Source organism: Tursiops truncatus, chromosome 15, assembly GCF_011762595.2.
Source record: "Tursiops truncatus isolate mTurTru1 chromosome 15, mTurTru1.mat.Y, whole genome shotgun sequence".
NCBI classification, from domain to species: domain Eukaryota; kingdom Metazoa; phylum Chordata; class Mammalia; order Artiodactyla; family Delphinidae; genus Tursiops; species Tursiops truncatus.
The window spans coordinates 56,483,703-56,502,074 of NC_047048.1; the positions used below are offsets into that span (position 1 = coordinate 56,483,703).

The window sequence follows — 18,372 nt, forward strand, 5'->3', positions numbered from 1 at the left end:
TATGTGCCACACAGCTGTGCTGCATGGAGACCAACAGCCTTTGTATGCCCATTTCACAGAGGGGCAAACTGAAGCCCAGAGAGGCTGGAGAAACTGCCCAAGGTCACACAGCTCTTTAACCCAGAAGAAACCATTGGCCAATGTTCCCCAAGCCTAGAGCACCCTTTTCATCATGAATTTTCAGGAAAGAGAAGACAATCCACTGTCCAAGCCTGCAAGGAGGAAGGCAGGAGAGCACTGCCGTGTAGGCCGGGGGGCCGCCACAGGCCCAGCAACTCTCAACCTAGGGCCCTCACTGGGTCCCCCAGACCTCAGGGCCCCCATTCAAGGGGTCAGCATGGTGCCAGCCCGAGCTTTGAGATTGTTCATCACTGGCATAGGGGAAGGGACATCACATGCTGAAACCACCCTGACTGCGGACGTCCCTCTGGGCCTGGCCTGGGCTGTGACCAAATAGGAGGGGAGTGCCAGAGGGAATTTGCTTTCCTCAATTTTTCTGTCCCTGGGAAGCCTGCCAAGATGAGGACAGCAGACAGAGTGGCAGGATGTCCTGTCCCAGAGGCAGGAAACACCTACATTTTAGGTTGGAGATGGAGTGCATGGTGAAGGGCAGGGTCACCAGGAGGGCAAGAAATGAGGACAGCAGGGGCTGCAGAGGGACAGAGAGAGGGATGGGGGTGGGGCAAGAGGAAGCTTTCCATCTGGGCTGCCTCCTTTCCTCCGTGCAAATCTTTCTCCAATAAAACAAGTGGCATTCCGGCCACATGAGCTCATGTTTGGGGCCTAGGGCGGCCTTTGGCTGGGGGAGGGGACTATTTGCTCCCCACCTGCAGAGGAAGGCCCCCTCCATAAGACTCTGAGCCTCTTGGCCTGGGGCCCAGGCCAGTGCATTGTGGGATAAAAGGGAAGGGCCAGCAAAAGTGGGGGTCAGCATTCCAAGGACACAGCTGCTCTCCAGGAGGCTCCTGGCCCGCTCCAGCTCTGGGCCCCCAGCCAGGGAGTGGACAAAGCGGGCAGATGGGGTATTCCCACAGGGTGGAAGCGGCAAAGAGGGTAGGCGAAGGAGAGGTGGGCAGGCTGGCCCAGGCCCACCCTCCTGACATCTAGCCAAGAAAACCAGAGTTTTTCTCTTGGCAAGGCGTGTGAGTCAGTGTTTACCTCATGGGCTCAGTGAAGCAGGTGTGGGGTGAGCCTGCTAGAGGCGTAGGAAAATTTGGGGGGGTGGGCAGCTAGTCAGCATTGGAGGTGGAGGTACTAAGTCTGAATTCTACAGGGAGTGGGGAACAGCAAGGTACAGAAAGGAGAGGTTGTGAGGAGGCCTGAGCCGTGGCTACCCCACTCTCCCGCATCAATGTCTTCAGGACCCCACTCTCCTCCCTGCTTAGAGGAAGGCTTCTGGGCATGAAAGAGGAGGGAAGACCAGAGGAAGAGACCAGTAACCTTGGGCAAGGCATGGCATCTTTCTGAGACCACTTGTCTCTCCAGGGAGGATGTGGAGTGCACCTAGCAGGCTCTGTCAAATGGCTGCTGTCAGAACAACAAACATTCTGAGTTTGAAAGCACCTTTGCAAGTTCTCACCCCACACCCATCCACACCCACAATGGCAAGCGGGGGCCTTCTGCCCCGTGCCCCTGTGCTCTCCCCATGAACTCCCTCGCCAGTCAGCTCCACATCCTTCCTGCTTCCTGGCAGGCAGGGGACCTGGATGCCCGCCCTCTCAGCCCTACACTCCTTCTTGCCCAGGTCTCGAAGCTAGAAGTGGGGCTGGTGGTCTTGAAGGCTGAAGGCCAGGAGCTCCTGCTAGAGCTGGAGAAGAATCAGTGAGTACCAGGCCAGGGAAAGAGCTGGGAGCCAAGAATAGCCCCTCTCTCTGGGGAGGGTTCAGTGCTGGGGACAGAGACTGATGGGAACCCTAGATGGAGGCTGGATGGGGTGAGAACCCCAGAGGAGGAGGTGCAGGTGACAGGGCGAGTCATGCTAGCCCATGACTGGCTCCCTCGAGGCTGAAGTGGGCTATTGAGGCTGGGTCAGCCCTGCTGTGGGGCACATCTCTCATCCCGGCCCCAGAAACATCTTGTCAGCTTCCTGCCAGGAATGAGTGAGCATCACCTGGTGGGTGCTCACAGGGTGTGCTGAGTCAAAAGAGAATCCAAGATGGATTCCAAAGATGGGCGGGTGCTCCAGGCTTCGGGAATGCCAGGGACAAAGGTACACTGGCTACATAGGTCAAGGCACATTCAAGAGGGCGTGCCAATTTGTCTGGCTTGCCTGGGGAGTCTCCATCTGAGGGAGGGGAGCAAGGGGAAACAAATTTGGGGAGTTCTAGCAGGGCCAGATCACAGAAGGCCATTTTGTTGCTGAGTGTCCAGGATGGTGCAAAGCCAAAGATTCTGAGCTGGTGAATGAGCAGGCAGAGCTGGGCTGGGTGAGGTGAATGTCTCAGATGGAGCGTGGGTTCGTGAAACCATCTAGACTGTGTTATCAACAGCTATCATTTATCAGGTGCTTATTTCATTGCAGGCACTGTTCTGAGCACTCTACACATGTTTTATTCTCCCCCATGCACTGGGAACAAACTCAGGTTCCACCATGCCTAACCATAGTTTCTCTGGGGTTCAATGTCCCCATGTGTTAAAAAGGGTGATCAGGGCTTCCCTGGTGGCGCAGTGGTTGAGAATCCGCCTGCTGATGCAGGGGACACGGGTTTGTGCCCCGGTCTGGGAAGATCCCACATGCCGTGGAGCGGCTGGGCCCGTGACCCATGGCCGCTGAGCCTGCGCGTCTGGAGCCTGTGCTCCGCAACGGGAGAGGCCACAACAGTGAGAGGCCCACGTACCGCAAAAAAAAAAAAAAAAAAAAAAGGGTGATCACATCACCTCCCTCCTAAGGTTGAGTGTGTGGGTGGAGTGGGGGAGCAAAGCTGGAGGAGGAAGTAAGACTGGGAAGTGGAGAAGCAGGCATCACAAGTCTTTGGGGGCAGTCTGCGGGTAAAGAGGCCAAGGTGAGGTGGGGTGAAGGATTTTCTTTAAAGAAGAGAAATTTACTTATGGTTGATCCATCTTCGTGGGAAGGATCCTGATGAGATGGAGCCCAAAGATGAATTCAGTTACTTGAGTGGGGTCTGGAGAAGGAAGGGAGGAGGATCCCTGCTCAGACGGGCAGGGCAGGAGCAGGTGTGGATTCTGTTTTCTCTGGAAGCAGGGGGTGAGCATCAGTGAAGGACAGGTGGGGAGATATGTGGGACCTGGGGGCCTGAGGAGAAGATTTGAAGGAACTCTGAATGGGAGGAGGTGGGCTAGAGGGTTGTCCAGATGCCCAACAAGGGTAGGCAGCAGCCAGGGCCACCTAGGAAGTTCACACACTTCCTTGGCTCCAAGTCGCACCTCCTTGGCAGTGTCTCCTGACTCCTCTCCTCCTGCCCAGTCTCTTTCTAACACCCCTGACCTGTGGATCCAGCTGCCTGTCACAGGTCCTAGGGGAGCCACAAACGTTCCCATGTTCCTGTTCCTCCCTGGTGCTTCCCACACGCCCATTTCCACATCTAAGCCATTACCAAGGCTCCTTCCTGACCTTCACCTTGCTCATTCTAGCCCAAGATTTTTCTGAGCTGAGCAATGCACAGTCACTCCTGTCCCTTCCCTAAGACGCACTTCGGCTGCTTCCTAAGTGCTAGCCCTGTGCCTCACTCATAGAGCTACTCAATTAGCTATCAGGGAGGAAGACCAGAGGGCATCCTGGAGGAAGCAGGGCTGGATTAAGTAATTTCTGCAACACTCCCTCCCAGCAGGCTGCTGGCTCCAGGATACACAGAAACCCACTACAGCCCAGATGGGCAGCCAGTAGTGCTGTTCCCCAACCACACGGTGAGATACTTCCATGGACTCTGAGGACAGGGTGAGGAGTGCTGGGGTATGCACCCACCAAGGGCCTCTCCACCATTTCCCCCATTCTCCTCCTGTTCCTAAGGAGAAGCTGGAGCCAGTCCCCCACCATGCTTTTTTTCTTGCCCCTCCCACCTCAGTCCTGGCTGAGATTTGGGGCTGGGTCCTTTGCTCTCCAGGATCATTGCCACTACCATGGGCGTGTGAGGGGCTTCCTGGACTCCTGGGTAGTCCTCAGCATCTGCTCTGGGATGAGGTGAGGAGTTCTGGGGGAAGGGGCTGGGCCTGGGGCTAGGGAAAGAGTTCCCTTACTGCCCACCCCTGTACCCCTTTGCACCCTAGGGGCCTGATCACACTCAGCAGCAATGCCAGCTATTATGTGCATCCTTGGCCAGCTGGGGACTCCAAAGACTTCTTGACCCACAAGATCTTCCGGACGGAGCAGCTGCTCAGCTGGAAAGGGGCCTGTGGCTACAGGGACCCTGGGGACAAAAGGGACATGGCCAGGCTTTCGTGTGCCACCCAGATCAGGGTCAGGAGCACGGGCAGGGGTGGGGGTAGGAATGCAGTATCCAGAGCCCTTTAAAATCAGAAGAGACAGGAATGTGCAGCCCCAATTCAGGGCCTCCTGTCCTGACATTTTTATTTGGAGGCTGAAGGAACAAGTTCTAGCAAAATTTTAAAGTTAACTTTGTGCTTTCTGGGAATTGGGGTTGGTGGTCAGGGCTCAAGCCCAGCAGCCTGCCACTCAGGGTCACCATTGCCGCCTCCTCAGGAGAGGCGGGAGTCCTTGGGGAGCCCGAGGTACCTGGAGCTGTACATAGTGGCGGATCACACCCTGGTGAGAGAAGCCCCAAGGGGGTTGGCAGGCCTGGATGGGGTGAGCGCAGCCCATCCTCACACGCGGTATTACTTGCTGTTTTTCTAGTTCTTGACCCAGCACCGGAACTTGAACCACACCAAACAGCGTCTTCTGGAGGTCGCCAGCTATGTGGATCAGGTTGGGTCGGTGGGGGGAAGAGCACTTTTGGGGTGACCACGACAGGGGCAGGCTTGGAGATGGGGAGAGGGAACGGAGGGGAAGAAAGAGGGGCGCTCCCATGGAGGAGCACGGGCACCGCGGCGGTCCCCCACTTCAGCCCTGCCCCGCCGCGCCCGCAGATTCTCAGGACTCTGGACATTCAGGTGGCGCTGACCGGCCTGGAAGTGTGGACCGAGGAGGACCAGAGCCGCGTCACGCCAGACGCGAACGCCACGCTCTGGGCCTTCCTGCAGTGGCGCCAGGGACTGTGGGCACGGCAGCCACATGACTCGGCTCAGCTGCTCACGTGGGTGCCTCCGACCCCTACGCGGTCCCGGCCGGGCGGCCCGGACTCCCGGCCCGCCCGGTCAAGCCGCGCTCCTCCCTCAGGGGCCGCGCCTTCCAGGGCGCCACCGTGGGCCTGGCGCCGGTCGAGGGCATGTGCCGCGCGGAGAGCTCTGGAGGCGTGAGCACCGTGAGCGCCACCTGGGACGGGAGGAGGAGGAGAGGTGCTGGGGGGTGGTCTCCACAGCCCGCAGTGACCGTCCCCACGCCCTCCCAGGACCACTCGGAGCTCCCCATTGGTGCTGCAGCCACCATGGCCCACGAGATAGGCCACAGCCTCGGCCTCAGCCACGACCCCGACGGCTGCTGCGTGGAGGCAGCGGCGGAGCAGGGCGGCTGCGTGATGGCCGCAGCTACCCGGTACCCGCGCCGGGGCGGGGGCGGGGCTGCAGGACAGGCTTCGCGGGACCCGGGCCTTCCTCAGCTGCATTTCTTTGGGCGAAACGGTTATCCCTCAGTTTCTTCTTCTGTGAAATGGGGATGATGATAATAGTGCCTGCCCTGAGGGTTGTTTATGAGGCTGAAGTGTAGGGAACGCAGGCAAAGTGGATTCTCATGATATGATAAATTATTTTCGGACAAACTTGCGAGGTGACTCCAACGCCGGGAGGAGAGGCGCTGGGTTGGGATTCGACCTTGGGTCCTGGGCTGCTCGCTCTTGGCGTCACACGCTCCCGCCTCGCGCTCGCCGTGTGACTTTGCGAGAGTTACTTACCCTCTCTGGGCTCTGCCTCTAGAGAATTCTAGCCGCCAGTTGCTCAGGCGGTGTTCGCGCATCCGGCGGCTGCGTAGCCAAGCACCTGTGTGCCGGGGGGAGGGGACTGGAGCCCAGCAGGGGTTGGCAGGGGGTGGTCCCCGTATGCCCGACGCCCTCCCCCGCCCGTAGGCACCCGTTCCCGCGAGTGTTTAGCGCCTGCAGCCGCCGCCAGCTGCGCGCCTTCTTCAGCAAGGGAGGGGGCGCGTGCCTCTCCAACGCGCCGGACTCCGGGCTCCTAGTGCCCCGGGCGCACTGCGGGAATGGCTTCGTGGAAGAGGGCGAGGAGTGCGACTGCGGCGCCGGCCAGGTCAGGTCCGCACGACCAACCCCGGGGGACCAAGCTGGTCCCCGCCTGCCCCCTCCCCGGAGGTCTGGGCGCTGCACCCTCACCTGGTCCCTCCTCGCCTTTCCGGCTCCAGGAGTGCCCGGACTCCTGCTGCCATGCCCACAACTGCTCGCTGCGTGCGGGGGCCCAGTGCACCCACGGGGACTGCTGCGCACACTGCTTGGTGAGGGTATGGGAGGTTCGGGGGTGAGGGTTGGGGGCACTTGGGAGCCGGCCTGTTGGTCTTGGCTAATCGGCGCCCTCCGGTCCCCCTTGCGGGTGCTGGCTCTGCTCTGTGCGTGGGTTCGCCTGGACCTCCCCACAGGGCTCTCTCATGTCCGATTGGCGCTCTCGAAGTGGATCTCTAACTGTTCGTTTTCTCTCTATGCCTCGCCGCCTTCCCTCCACGCGGGTCACCTGCGTAGCTGAAGCCGGCGGGTGCGCCTTGCCGCCGGTCTGCGGGCGACTGTGACCTCCCTGAATTCTGCACGGGCGTCTCCCCCTATTGCCCCCCCGACATTTACCTACTGGATGGCTCGCCCTGCGCCAGAGGCCGCGGCTACTGCCGGGACGGCGCGTGTCCCACGCTGGAGCATCAGTGCCAGCAGCTCTGGGGGCCTGGTGAGACCAAGGGCGCGCCCTCCGCTCGCATCCTCGGGCCTGCTCAGTTTAATGCTCTAGGGGGAGGTGGGCGGGGGAAAACTGAGGCAGAATGGGCGTGGTTCAAGTCTGGGCTGCCGCCCCTAGTCCCGCCCATGCTTCCTCAGGCTCCCGCCCAGCCCCGGAGGCTTGTTTCCAGGTTGTGAACTCTGCGGGAGACGCCCATGGGAACTGCGGCCAGCAAAGCGACAGCAGCTTCGTGCCCTGTGCGCAGAGGTGGGGAGCAGAGGGAGGGGAAGCTGGGGAAGAGGGTATGGAGAAACTCCACGCTGTTTGACTACCCTGCACTTCGTCCCTAGCGATGCGCAGTGTGGGAAACTGCAGTGCCAGGGCGGGGAGCAGAGTGCACTGGTGCCACACATGGTGCCGGTGGACTCCACCGTACCCCTAGGCAGCCGCCAGGTGACCTGCAAGGGAGCCCTCGTGCTGCCCGGCACCCAGCTGGACCTGCCTGATTTGGGCCTGGTAGAGTCAGGCACCCAGTGTGGACCTAGAATGGTGAGCCCTGCCCACCCGACCCCTCCCTGCCACTTGAGTCCTGCAGGCCAAAGCATCACTCCCCCTCACTGCCCAGTGCACACACTGCCCATAGGTGTGCCAGGAAAGGCGCTGCCGGAACACTACCTTCCGAGAGCTGGAGCTCTGCCTGACCGCCTGCCATGGTCGCGGGGTGAGTGGCCTGAAAGGTGTGTGGGGGGTGACCTTGGAAGTCCCTGATCTCGTGGGACCCTCCGTTTCTCTTTTCCACTGCAGGTTTGCAATAGTAACCGTAATTGCCACTGTGCTCTGGGCTGGGCTCCGCCTTTCTGTGACAAGCCAGGGTTTGGTGGTAGTGTGGACAGCGGTCCTATGCAGCCTGAAAGTGCGTCCATGGGGGGCAAGTGGGGAGGGCCCCTGTGATGCACCTCAGGACTCAGCCATGCCCTGTCCTCCACAGACCAGGACACCTTCACGCTGGCGGTGATCCTTAGTTTTCTGCTGCCTCTGCTCCCTGGGGCCGGCCTGGCCTGGTGCTGCTGCCGGCACCCGGAACTCCGTCTCCAACAATGCCTTTGGGGCTCAAGGAGGGACCCTACGTGCAGTGGGTAGGCACTGAGGGCTAAGGTTCCTGCTCCTCAGAGCTCTGCTGGACCTGGGGCAGCTGGGGTGAGGTCCTCAGGCCTTGCCCCCAGGTGCACAGAGGCAGGCAAAGGCAATGGAAAGAAGCATTGAGCAGAAGGCCCCAGTGGCCTTCCAGTGAAGCCAAAGGCGTGGATCCATGCAGGGCCCTCTACCCTGGTCCCCACTGCTGGGATTCAGTACCTCTTGTCCATATCTTTTCTCCCACCAAGAGGCTGCCTCATCCTTGACTTTGCCCTGTTTTTTCACCAGCTTATAATGCAATTCCTGCTCCAATGTACCCTTCAAGGCCTCTCCAGCTTCTCTCTCATGAGCTTTCAGCCTTCTGGCATTTCCTCTGCCTAAATCTCTGCTGTTACCCCTTCAAGTTCCCAAATGCAGGGCCCAGCACATCTTTCCTTTCGCTACCACTGGGCAGCTATGGTGCTGGCTGCCCTTGTGCCAAGGGCCTGCCCCTAACCCAGTTCTCCACGACCTGGGATGAGGGTCACATGATACCAAGCATGGTCAGTCTAGGGCTGCCCCTTCACTGGGCGCTGGGCAAGGCATGAGCCCTATGACCACATCTGACACAGCCTAGCCTTGGGAGCGTTCTGGGCAAGCTGAGGGAGAGGGCAAAGTTTGGGCTGGAGATGGAGGAAGAGGGCATCCCAAACAGGGGCAGGGCACCAGCTGAGAGGGCCTTGACACAATTAGTGTTGATTGTGGGTCTGTGAGCAGAGGATCAAGGTGGTCAGAGCTTGGTGTGTCATCACTGGGGGCTTACGGGGGGGCAGCAAACACATGTCATCAGCCAGGTGAAGTATTGAGGAGACTGTTTCCAAAAGACATCAAAGGAAGTGGTAAGGCCCTGGGAGATGGGATGTGAGCAGCTGAGCATAGCTTGGAGTCATCAAGGGCAGCAGGGCCACCCAATGACAAGGAGCACAAATACAGGTACCACTGGGGAAGGAAGTCCGCCCCTCTTTGGGACCTGAGTGATGCCAACATCTGGAGGATGCTGGGGTGGTTCCAGAGCTTAGGAGAAATATCAGGGCTGGAGAGAGGAAGTGTCAGAGGCCCTGGGAAAGCATGAGTCTCAACTGGAGCCTGGACCCCAAGGGCTCCTCTCAGGAGGGAGCAGGAAGTGAGCTGGACAGAACAAACTGGGTGCAAGCCTCTGGCTGCAGGGAAGAAGCCCCAGGGTCCCTACTAACGGTCACTGTCTCAATCTCCCGGCCTCTCATCCACTGCTCAGACCCAAAGATGGCCCATGCAGGGGCCACCCTCTAGGCAGTGTTCACCCAATGGAGTTGGGCCTGACAGCCACTGCAGAGCCCCAGGCCCTGGGTGCGTGAGGCACAGTGGGAGATGGGGAGGGAAGGAAAGGGACAGGCTCTTGTCTTCTGCCTCCTTCCAGATGGGCCCCCTCCTCTCCACTTAGCACCCAGCCACCTTGAGCCCCTGTGCCCCACCCTGCATCAGGGACTCTTGCCACCTATGTTCACAGCACTCTTCCCCCACCTATTGCTCCGCCGACCTTGAGAACTCTGTCAGAGCCCAACAGCCACCTTGAGAAGCCTGTGACCCACGGCCCTGCTTGTACCCCCAAGGTAGGTGGGGCCCTCCACTTCCCATTGCTCACCCATCCACCTCTTGCCCCTCATCTCACAGTCCCTTACTCTGAGTTTTTTTTTAATATTTATTTGGCTGCGTTGGGTCTTAGTTGCGACATGCAGGATCTTTATTGTGGCACGTGGGATCTTTATTTGCAGCATGTGAACTCTTAGTTGCGGCTTGTGGGATCTAGTTCCCCGACCAGGGAGCGAACCAGGGCCCCCTGCAATGGGAGTGCAAAGTCTTAGCCACTGGACCACCAGGGAAGTCCCACTCTGAGGTTTTTGAGCTTATAGTATGGAAATGAGACAGGCCACGTGGAGAAGCTGTTGTCTGGGGCCAGATGCTGGAGGCCCCTGGGGCAGGGGAGGAAGAAGTTCTGGCTCTTCCTGGGTCACTGGTTTTCCCTGAGGGAGGACAGGGGGTCCCTGACGCATGACTTGCAATCTGGGGTCCCAGCCCTCAGGGGATGATGCCCCCCCACCCCACCCCATGCCATTCTCAGCAGGTAGAGTCCAAAAGCCAAGATCCTGTCTCTGGTGAAAAGTGACTCCTGAGATGAGAAGACTTAAGGACAGGTGGCTACTGACAGCCACACCAGGAACTTGGACCCCGCCCCCCAGGGGCGGAGCCAGCGAGTCAGCAGACCTCTTGCACCTTTGGGCAGCTTCGAAATTTCTTCCCTGAGTTACCGCCACACCACCTACTCCAGGACCCTGGAGCCTCATCAAAATTTGCGCAGTGCTGTGTCCCCATTCCTTAGGGCTGCGGGATCCTGCTAGGGTACACCCTCCAGCTCAAGCGAGAATCCATCAGTCCCAGGAGGGAAGGTCATGTAGTCACTGACCTCCTGTCACTAGGGGGCGCTGGGTCATGCTGGGCACCCAGAGAGGCCTGTGTCCTGGCAGCCTAGGTGTGTCTGCTACACTCACTTTATTCGGACCTAGCTCTTTGGAGGGCAGTGACTGCTGGGACAGAAGCCTGGACTCCAGGGGTCCTACATTTCAGACTGAGTCCACTTCCCTGGAGCCTGGCCCCTGCAAAACAAACAAACAAAATCCTTGGGACCTTCCTTCCTGCCATCTCCTACCCTCTCTTTTCCCTCAGATGCTTCCTCAGCCCCACCCCACTCCTAGTCCTTAGGTGAGGTTTCAGAGAAGCATGGGGCCTGCTGCAGTCCCCTTACTTTGGACATTAATCAGCCTCTCCTCCATTCCATGGGAGGGGACAAAGGAAGCCATTTTCGAAAGGACACCTAAGTAGAAGTCAGAAGAGAGACATGTTGCCCTGGGACTTCTGTCTTTTCTGTCTGTAAATTCAACACCATGGCGCTCCCTGAGGGTGACAAAGGGTGGTGGCTGGTGGGTGGAGCCTCAGATGACAGCCAGGCCCCGTATGTATCGGGGCATAGGATGGTGTTGCCTAGCTTGAATGTTCCCTTTGCTCCACCTCTCCTGCCTCCCCTGGACACCCTGAACAGCCATTTACTCTCTCCCCTTGCTTCATGCAAAAGTTGCTGAGTGACCTTCTTTATCAGCTGTTGCTACATAACAAAACCACCCCAAAACTTAGTAGCTTAAAACAATAACCAATTCTGTGAATTGCCAAGTCAGCTGGTGGTTCGATTGGTCTCAGCTCAGCTCACTTATACATTTGCAGTCAACTGCTGGTCGCTGCTTCTGGGGTTGGCTGGCTGTTGGCTAGGGTGATGGGGATGAGCGGGCTAGCCCAGGCCTGTTCACATAACAGCTGGGGAGGGTTCTAAGCGAGCAGGACCAGGATTAGAGTGAGACAAGGGAGGCATTCACCGTGGGCACAAAAAGTAATCAAGATAAGAAATATTTTAATGTAATATTTTTAAAGATCAAAATTAATACAAAAGTCCACGATGAACAAAATATCAAAAATTTAACTAAAGACAGGATCAGTTACCATACCAAGGCATTTCTGGAGCCTGAGGCAAAAAGAAAAATCAGTAGTTGTGATCCTGAGGCAAGTACCTCACTCATCTCCTCTTGCAGAAGAGTATGTGGAAGCTTGTCAGGCTTCTTGAGAGTCCATGACTAGCACATTTACTTCCATAACATTCTGTTGGCCCAAGCAAGTCACAGGGCCAGCCCAGGTTCTAAGGGATTGGGAGGCAAACCCCACCTCCCCTCCAGGGAGGAGAAGCAAAATCATATTTCATAGGGTGTGAAGAATTGGGGGAATTTTTGCAATCACCCACTGGCAGCAGAGAAGTAGCCCCAAGGCTCAGGCCTTGCTTTCACTCTACCAGCTGAAGGCGCTGAATGAGACTGTTTGCTAACGCCCACTCCTGTGTTCGCTGTGGGATTCTGATTTATAGAGACGACACAGCAATGAGACAGAGAAGTTAATGCCACTGAAAGAAGTTTTTATGGCTTGCATTTCCCTCGAGAAGGGGGACTGCCCACCGTGCAGGGCCACATAGGGAAGCACCCAGTTTGTAAGGAAAGACTGAGGAACTACCACAGATTGGAAGAAACTAAGGTGACATGACGACTAAGTGCAATGTGGGATGCTGGATGGGATCCTGGAACAGAAAAAGCACATTAGTGGAAAGACTGGGGAAATTCAAAGTGGTCTATAGTTAAGTGTCTTGTACCAACATGAATTTCCTAGTTTTAATAATTGTACTATGGTCAGGTAAGATGTTGATGTTAGGGGAAACTGGGTGAGGGATATAAAGGGAACGCTAGCATTTTTGCAATGCTCTAACTTTTTTGCAAGTCTAAAATTAGCTAACAAAAAGTTAACAATAAAACTATAAGAGACGGAAAAGAACAGTGTTGTTTCATAGAGTTAATGGTTTAGCGTGGGAGAGACAAGGTCTCCTTGGGTTGTTGTGTGGGCGTTGCTGTGTGTGTGTTGGGGGGTGTGGTGGGATCCATCTAGGCACATTCTGGCACTGGATTCAGTGGCTCCCAGATCTGCGTGAAGGCGCAGCCTGGGTGGGGACTCATTGGGGGCGGGGAGTCATTCCTGATGCAAAGGCTCCTCCCCCCCCAGAAGAGCACGTCAGCACAGACACTTGGGTTTCCATCTCGTTATGGCTCAGGGGAGCTGGGAAGGAGGCACCTGTCTGACTGGGGCTCTGCCTCTCGTCGTCCTCTCCTCTGTTTGCTGCCCAGCATGGCCAGCTGCTTGGCACCCCCATTGCTGCTGCTACTGCTTCTAGGTGAGTGCCTGCCTCCTCCCCGAGACCTCTGAACATCGGCTTCTCTGTCCCTGATCCTCTTCCCTCCTCAAGCACAAGGCAAGAAGGTGATTCTAGGAAAAGCTGAAATGCAGGAAGGGGCACCAATGAGACACCTGTGCTCGAGGTGTGGGGACACAGCACCCCGCCTCCAGCTTTTGGGTCCCACAGAGCCACGGCCTCCTAAGTCTCCCAAGTCTCGCCTTGGTAGCTCTGCCCCAGAAACTTTCTTTTTCCTATTGCCTGCTCTCCCGCCTCTATTACCCTTCCCCCAGCCCCAGCCCTCCACCTTCAGTCTTGCAGCTTCACATTGATACCTTGCCCTGCATCTTCAGTGTCTCCATGCCATGCATCTGCTGTTCCACCTGCTTGGACTACCCCTTCCTCACCTGGGTCATCATGGAGGGAGGGGTCACTTTACCAGGTGGTGTAGGTTGAGGAGAAAGGAATCTGGCAAACGTTCAAGGCAGAGGAGACTTTGGAGCTGAGATGTGCTGTTTTGAGGGTGAACATGAAGTAAGGGTGCTCCTGGTGGAGGGAAACAGGTAAGCAAAGGAACAGAAGTGGAACCAAGATCTCAGGAGACACTAGGTGCTGCTGTGTGTGGCTGCGGCCTGGGGATGTGAGGGCTTGGCTGGGAGAGAAGGGCAAAGTTTGCCTGCTGCTCTGGAGTCCTGGAAGGGAGGGAAGGAGACTGGAGGGGAGGAAAGGAGAGAGAAAGGAAAGGCTTCCCCCTCTCCTGTCCATCCCGTCCACTTACAGACCTATTCCAAGCCCTCAGTGTCTATTCTACCTTCCTCCACAGCCACCCAAAAGAGATGGCCAGTGCCAGACACACACACACACACACACACACACACACACACACACACACACACACAGCGAGATGGGTGTTGAACCAGGTTGCGAAACTTCCCTCAAACTTTGGTGCCAGAGGCTTCTCACCTAAGCAAGGTTCCTGGAGGCTGAGAGCACCGAGGGGCGGGGGTAGCCTCGTTTTGTGACTGAGGTCCTAGGAAGGGGCTGCCAAGTTCTGACCTCCAAAGACCCTAGCTTGGCTGGATTTAGATGTGGCCCATAGCACTTCTGGATAAAGCTCACCCTCTGCCCAACAGACCCCTGGTGTGTGACTGGGCTGTGCCAGGCACACTCTCTGCCCCCAGTGGAGTGCCCTGTGGCTAAGGACAGAGCCCTGTGGCCTGCCATCTGGGACTTCTCTTGAATCCACACCCTGGCAGCCAGGCCTAAATTGCTCCAGTGCCCAGAGCCCTAGTGGGGAATCTTTTTATCTGGCTAGTGGAGAGTGGAGAGCCCAGGAGGAAACCAGAGTCCATCCAGATGGGGCAGCAACAGTTAGATCGGTGAGGAGGGAGCACCAGAAGAGGATGGAGGGGGAAGACGCAGAGGCAGGGGGCAGGAGGAGGCACAAGAGAAGGTCAAGAAGAAAGGAGAACCTGAAACCTACAGGCCACTCAAAGGGTCTCCAAGGGGGAGGGGGAAGGAGAAGAAAGGAAGAAAGGTCAGGCGTCCCGGCATGTCAGAGCAGAAGAGGAGCGGCCACTGTCCTCAGCACCATTTCTGATAAGTCTCCATGAGTCAGGTCCCAGAAGCCTTGCTGTTTTCCGTGTCAGATGGGGCCCAGGAGAATGAGAGGAATCTCATGGACCCCTCTTTGGATGGGCGAGGGGTGGTGGTGCCTGCGGAGGGTGGGCCTCAGCTTCTGCGGGAGGCCAGGCCCAGCCTCGACGCGCCCCATCCACCCCAGACGTGCTGCAGGAAATCCCTGACCCCGCCACTGCCCAGCTCCACAACGGAAGGTCAGTCAGTACCAGTCGCTCACGCATTCGGGTCACATTCTGCCCACCTCGAGTTTTGAGCACCCCGCATCTTCGGAGGCCCTGACTGGGAGGCGGAGGTGAAGTGTGTGTGTGTAAGGAACGTCAACAACCACAGCCTGCCCGCCGCTCCACCAGGGTCACCGAGCGCTGTCGCACCGAACCGATGCGTGGACGCGGCCGACGCGTGCACCGCGGATGCGCGATGCCAGCGGTTGCGCACCGCATACGTGGTGCAGTGCCTGGGTCGGGCCGCGCCGGGGAGCTGCCCCCGCGCCCGCTGCCGCCGCGCCCTGCGCCGCTTCTTCGCCCGCGGGCCGCCCGAGCTTACCCACGCGCTGCTCTTCTGCCCGTGCGGCGGCCCCGCATGTGCTGAGCGCCGGCGCCAGACCTTCATGCCCTCCTGCGCCTTCTCGGGTCCTGAACCGGCCCCGCCCTCCTGCCTCGCGCCCTTAGACGCCTGCGAGCACAGCCGGGTCTGCAGGTGCTGGAGGAGGTGGAGTACAGGGAGGGGGCGGGGCTGGCGGGTGGGGGGCGGGTCCCACTCACCGCCTTCGGACCGCCCCGCGCAGGCCCCGCCTCTTGGCCTTCCAGGCTTCCTGCGCGCCTGCCCCCAGCAACCTGGACGGCTGCCTTCGAGACCAGATCCCCAGCTGCCTGCGCGCCTACGCCGGCCTCGTGGGTATGCACCGCCCAGATCCCTGCTGGGGCGGGGGCTCTCCTGGGAATGCCTCTATCCGGGTGGGCCGATTATCCTGCTTTCGGGGTCTCGGCAGGCACCGCCGTCACCCCCAACTACGTGGACAACGCTAGCGCGCGCGTGGCACCCTGGTGCGACTGCGGAGCTAGCGGAAACCGGCGCGAGGAGTGCGAAGTCTTCCGGGGGCTCTTCACAAGGAACCGCTGCTTGGGTGAGGGGCCCGGGCGGGGCGGGAAGGGAGTCCAGTCGGGGCTTTCTGCCCCCTCCCAAGCTGCCTAGCTGGCGCTGAGGAAACTGAGGCCCCCAGAGGCAGCCTTGTAGGCCCACTTACCCCCTCTGCTGTCGTCTTGCCCCTTGGGCAATCTGCGCCCGGCTGGTTCCGGAGACCAAGTCACAGACCAAAGTAGAATCCTAGCGTAGTCTAGGCTGGTGCCCCTGCGGGCAGGAAGTGGGGGCGGTTAAAACAAGTTTCCGAGGCCCTGGAATGGAACAAGGCGAGATTCCTGCTTCCGCCACGCATAGCCAACTCCCCCCATTAAAGATCTTGCCTTTCGGGTCTGAGTAGCTGGGTGGTTCGCTGACCACTTTGGGAGTTAGAGGGCCTGGGTTTGAAGGCTGACTCTGCCACTTACTTAGCTGAGAGTTAAATTCCTCTAAGCCTTTTTGTGTCCATCTGTAAAATGGGGATGATAATTGTCAGGCTCCTGTGAGGATAGAAGACTACAGTATGTAAGGCACTCTTAACACAATTGTTTTTATTTTGTTATTCCTCGCCCAGCACCTTCCATTCCAAAAGCCTTGCGGACGTCCTATCTTCCCATTTCTATCTGGGGAGGGCCCACGCAGGATGCCAAGGGTCTCAGTTTGTCCTTCAGGAGCTGGGCCCTGTGCTAGGGTTTCTCAGCCAAGCCCATCCTGCACCCCTCCCTCCATAGATAGAGCCATACAGGCCTTTGACGGTGGGTGGCCCTCAGTCCTACACGACCAGCTGGACCCCCACCAGGACCCTGAGCACAGCCTCCTACAGGTAGGTTCAGGGAGGGGATGGTGAGGTGGCAGCTCCTGCACTGCCTCTTTCCACCCTTCCATGCCAGTTGGGCCTAGATGGAGGCGTGAATGGCCTGGGATAGTGGGGGTGGCAGAGAGCAGAGCCAGACTTTTGCCCAAGTTCATACTCTGCTCTCATCTGCCAAGGTGTCCTCTGCAGATGCGTCCCTGGAGGGGAGCTCCATGCTCTCCGTGCTCCCTGTTCTGGTTCTCCAGCCCCTGCTCTGATGAGAACAGCAGACCTTGGACAACAGCCAACTGTCCCACCCTGCCTGGGATACTGGGCCTCATTGGTGACCTACTGCCCCACTGAAAAGGGACTGGCTTACCTCCCAAGCTGGCCCCAGTGCTCTTGCCTTACTGCCCTTTGCAGGTCTGGACACTTTTATCATGCTTTAAGGGTAGACTTAAACAGACTTGTAGGCAAAACTCCCTCTGAACAGACTTGTAGGCAAAACTCCCTTTACTACTCCAGCCGTCATGGCATCCTCCCAGTTAGGCACCACCCATCATGATAGCCACCTGCACCCCATAACTAACGTTGTCAGAGTGTTTCCTGTCCACGATATGCTGCTTGTGGGACACCACCTAGAGTGAGAATCCAGTTCCCTACATTGCACTGGTCATATGGCCATCTTCCCAGTGGTTCAACCTGGCACTAGGAATGGCATCCATAACTCAATAAATCCATGTGCACTGAGACTGGCCTTGCTTTCATGTGATCTGTGTCCTGGGAGGCTGGAGACCAAGGTCAGCCACAGGGTGTGCCTCTGCTGGCCTCCAAGAACTTGGGTGGCCTCAGAACCTCTCCAGGCATCATCTTCTCACCTGTGGATGCTGAACTGAATCACCTCTCAGGTCCTAGTGGCAGGGACTTTGGTTGCTTTTGTTTATTCTTTCATTCTCTGCTAGTAATCAGATAAACACAGTACATGTCCCAGCCTCCCTTGCAGTTAGGGGGTGTTCATGTGACACATTTCTGGCCAGTGAGTGAAATTCACAGATAAGGCTTCCCGGAGAGCTCTTTAAAAAGGAGTAGACTTGCTGACTGGGCCCTTTAGCCTCTGGCCTCAACCCTCCCCTTTTTTTGCCCAAAACTTGGAGGCAATGCCTGGGAGCATGGGCACCATCTTGAAAGTGGAACCATATGACATTGTGGCTCACCAGCCCGTCTACCTTCCTCTGGACTTTATTATGTGAGAAAAATTATACCCCTAATTTGTTTAAGCCAGTTTCTCCCCAGGTGTCTGTTATTTGCAGCCAAACATAGGCCCTGATTGACACACTTCCACTTATGGTGTTCCTGGGAGCCCCGGGATCACCTGCTGTTCTCACTTAGGGAAGCCCTACCTCCGTGCACACAGAGCCTCGCCCTGATAGACACTTGAAAGATGGTGGTTTTGTTTTTTGATTTCTGCATAATTTATGTTTCTGTCCACGTGGAGCGTCAAATTCTTTCCTTGAGCTGAGGGAAATTTATCATAAAGCTTTTTATAAACACTGTGGCCAGTGTGGACCCAGAGAATGCCAAGGGCATCGTGTTAAATTGCAGTTCTGTGGAGGAGTTTTGGGCGGAGAGGGCAGAACAATGGGGGCAAGGTACTAAGCCTTCCTCAAAAGCTTGGGGACTCCTGATGAGTTAACGTGTCTCTGGACTGCTCCTTCTCAAACTTGGTTGAGATTTGGCAGGGACTGTTGCCAAACCTTGTCTCCCTATGCACCGATGCTGAGTAGAAATATGGAGACAGAGATTTGGAAGATAAGAAATAGAGAGGCTTTTTTCTTTGCCAGGCAAAGGGAAGACACAGTAGGCTAGTGCCTCAAGAACTGTGCCCCACCTTCCTTGGGGAATTACAGGGATTCTTATA

At 57.5% G+C, this 18,372-nt stretch overlaps 2 protein-coding genes across 21 annotated transcripts in view; both read left to right on the forward strand.

Annotated features, from left to right (window-relative positions):
• Positions 1-14,827, forward strand: part of ADAM33 (ADAM metallopeptidase domain 33) — an 18,089-nt gene extending 3,262 nt beyond the window's left edge. For 2 of the 20 annotated variants that reach the window (XM_073792748.1, XM_073792750.1), the window contains exons 2-19: positions 3,786-3,895; positions 4,062-4,138; positions 4,225-4,414; positions 4,658-4,723; positions 4,811-4,882; positions 5,044-5,210; positions 5,294-5,378; positions 5,466-5,608; positions 6,135-6,312; positions 6,425-6,514; positions 6,756-6,951; positions 7,098-7,206; positions 7,290-7,488; positions 7,583-7,660; positions 7,744-7,852; positions 7,928-8,075; positions 9,599-9,701; positions 10,211-14,827. In XM_073792748.1, coding sequence (XP_073648849.1) covers positions 3,878-3,895; positions 4,062-4,138; positions 4,225-4,414; positions 4,658-4,723; positions 4,811-4,882; positions 5,044-5,210; positions 5,294-5,378; positions 5,466-5,608; positions 6,135-6,312; positions 6,425-6,514; positions 6,756-6,951; positions 7,098-7,206; positions 7,290-7,488; positions 7,583-7,660; positions 7,744-7,852; positions 7,928-8,075; positions 9,599-9,701; positions 10,211-10,255 — 2,073 coding nt within the window. In that variant the 5' untranslated portion in view covers positions 3,786-3,877 and the 3' untranslated portion in view covers positions 10,256-14,827. Of the gene's footprint in view, positions 1-1,744; positions 1,822-3,785; positions 4,139-4,224; positions 4,415-4,657; positions 4,724-4,810; positions 5,211-5,293; positions 5,379-5,465; positions 5,609-6,134; positions 6,313-6,424; positions 6,515-6,755; positions 6,952-7,097; positions 7,207-7,289; positions 7,489-7,582; positions 7,661-7,743; positions 7,853-7,927; positions 8,076-9,346; positions 9,481-9,508; positions 9,702-10,210 lie in introns of those variants that run through there. The other 18 variants (XM_033840992.2, XM_073792742.1, XM_073792740.1 and 15 more) reach the window with 18 other exon arrangements.
• GFRA4 (GDNF family receptor alpha 4) lies at positions 14,799-17,230 on the forward strand (the record flags this gene model as incomplete). The annotated part of the gene is made up of 5 exons (XM_019950929.3): positions 14,799-15,241; positions 15,330-15,439; positions 15,534-15,668; positions 16,393-16,484; positions 16,652-17,230. Coding segments are annotated over 5 exons (861 nt in total), but the record flags the coding sequence as incomplete, so codon positions are not given.
• Positions 17,231-18,372: the final 1,142 nt, after the last annotated feature.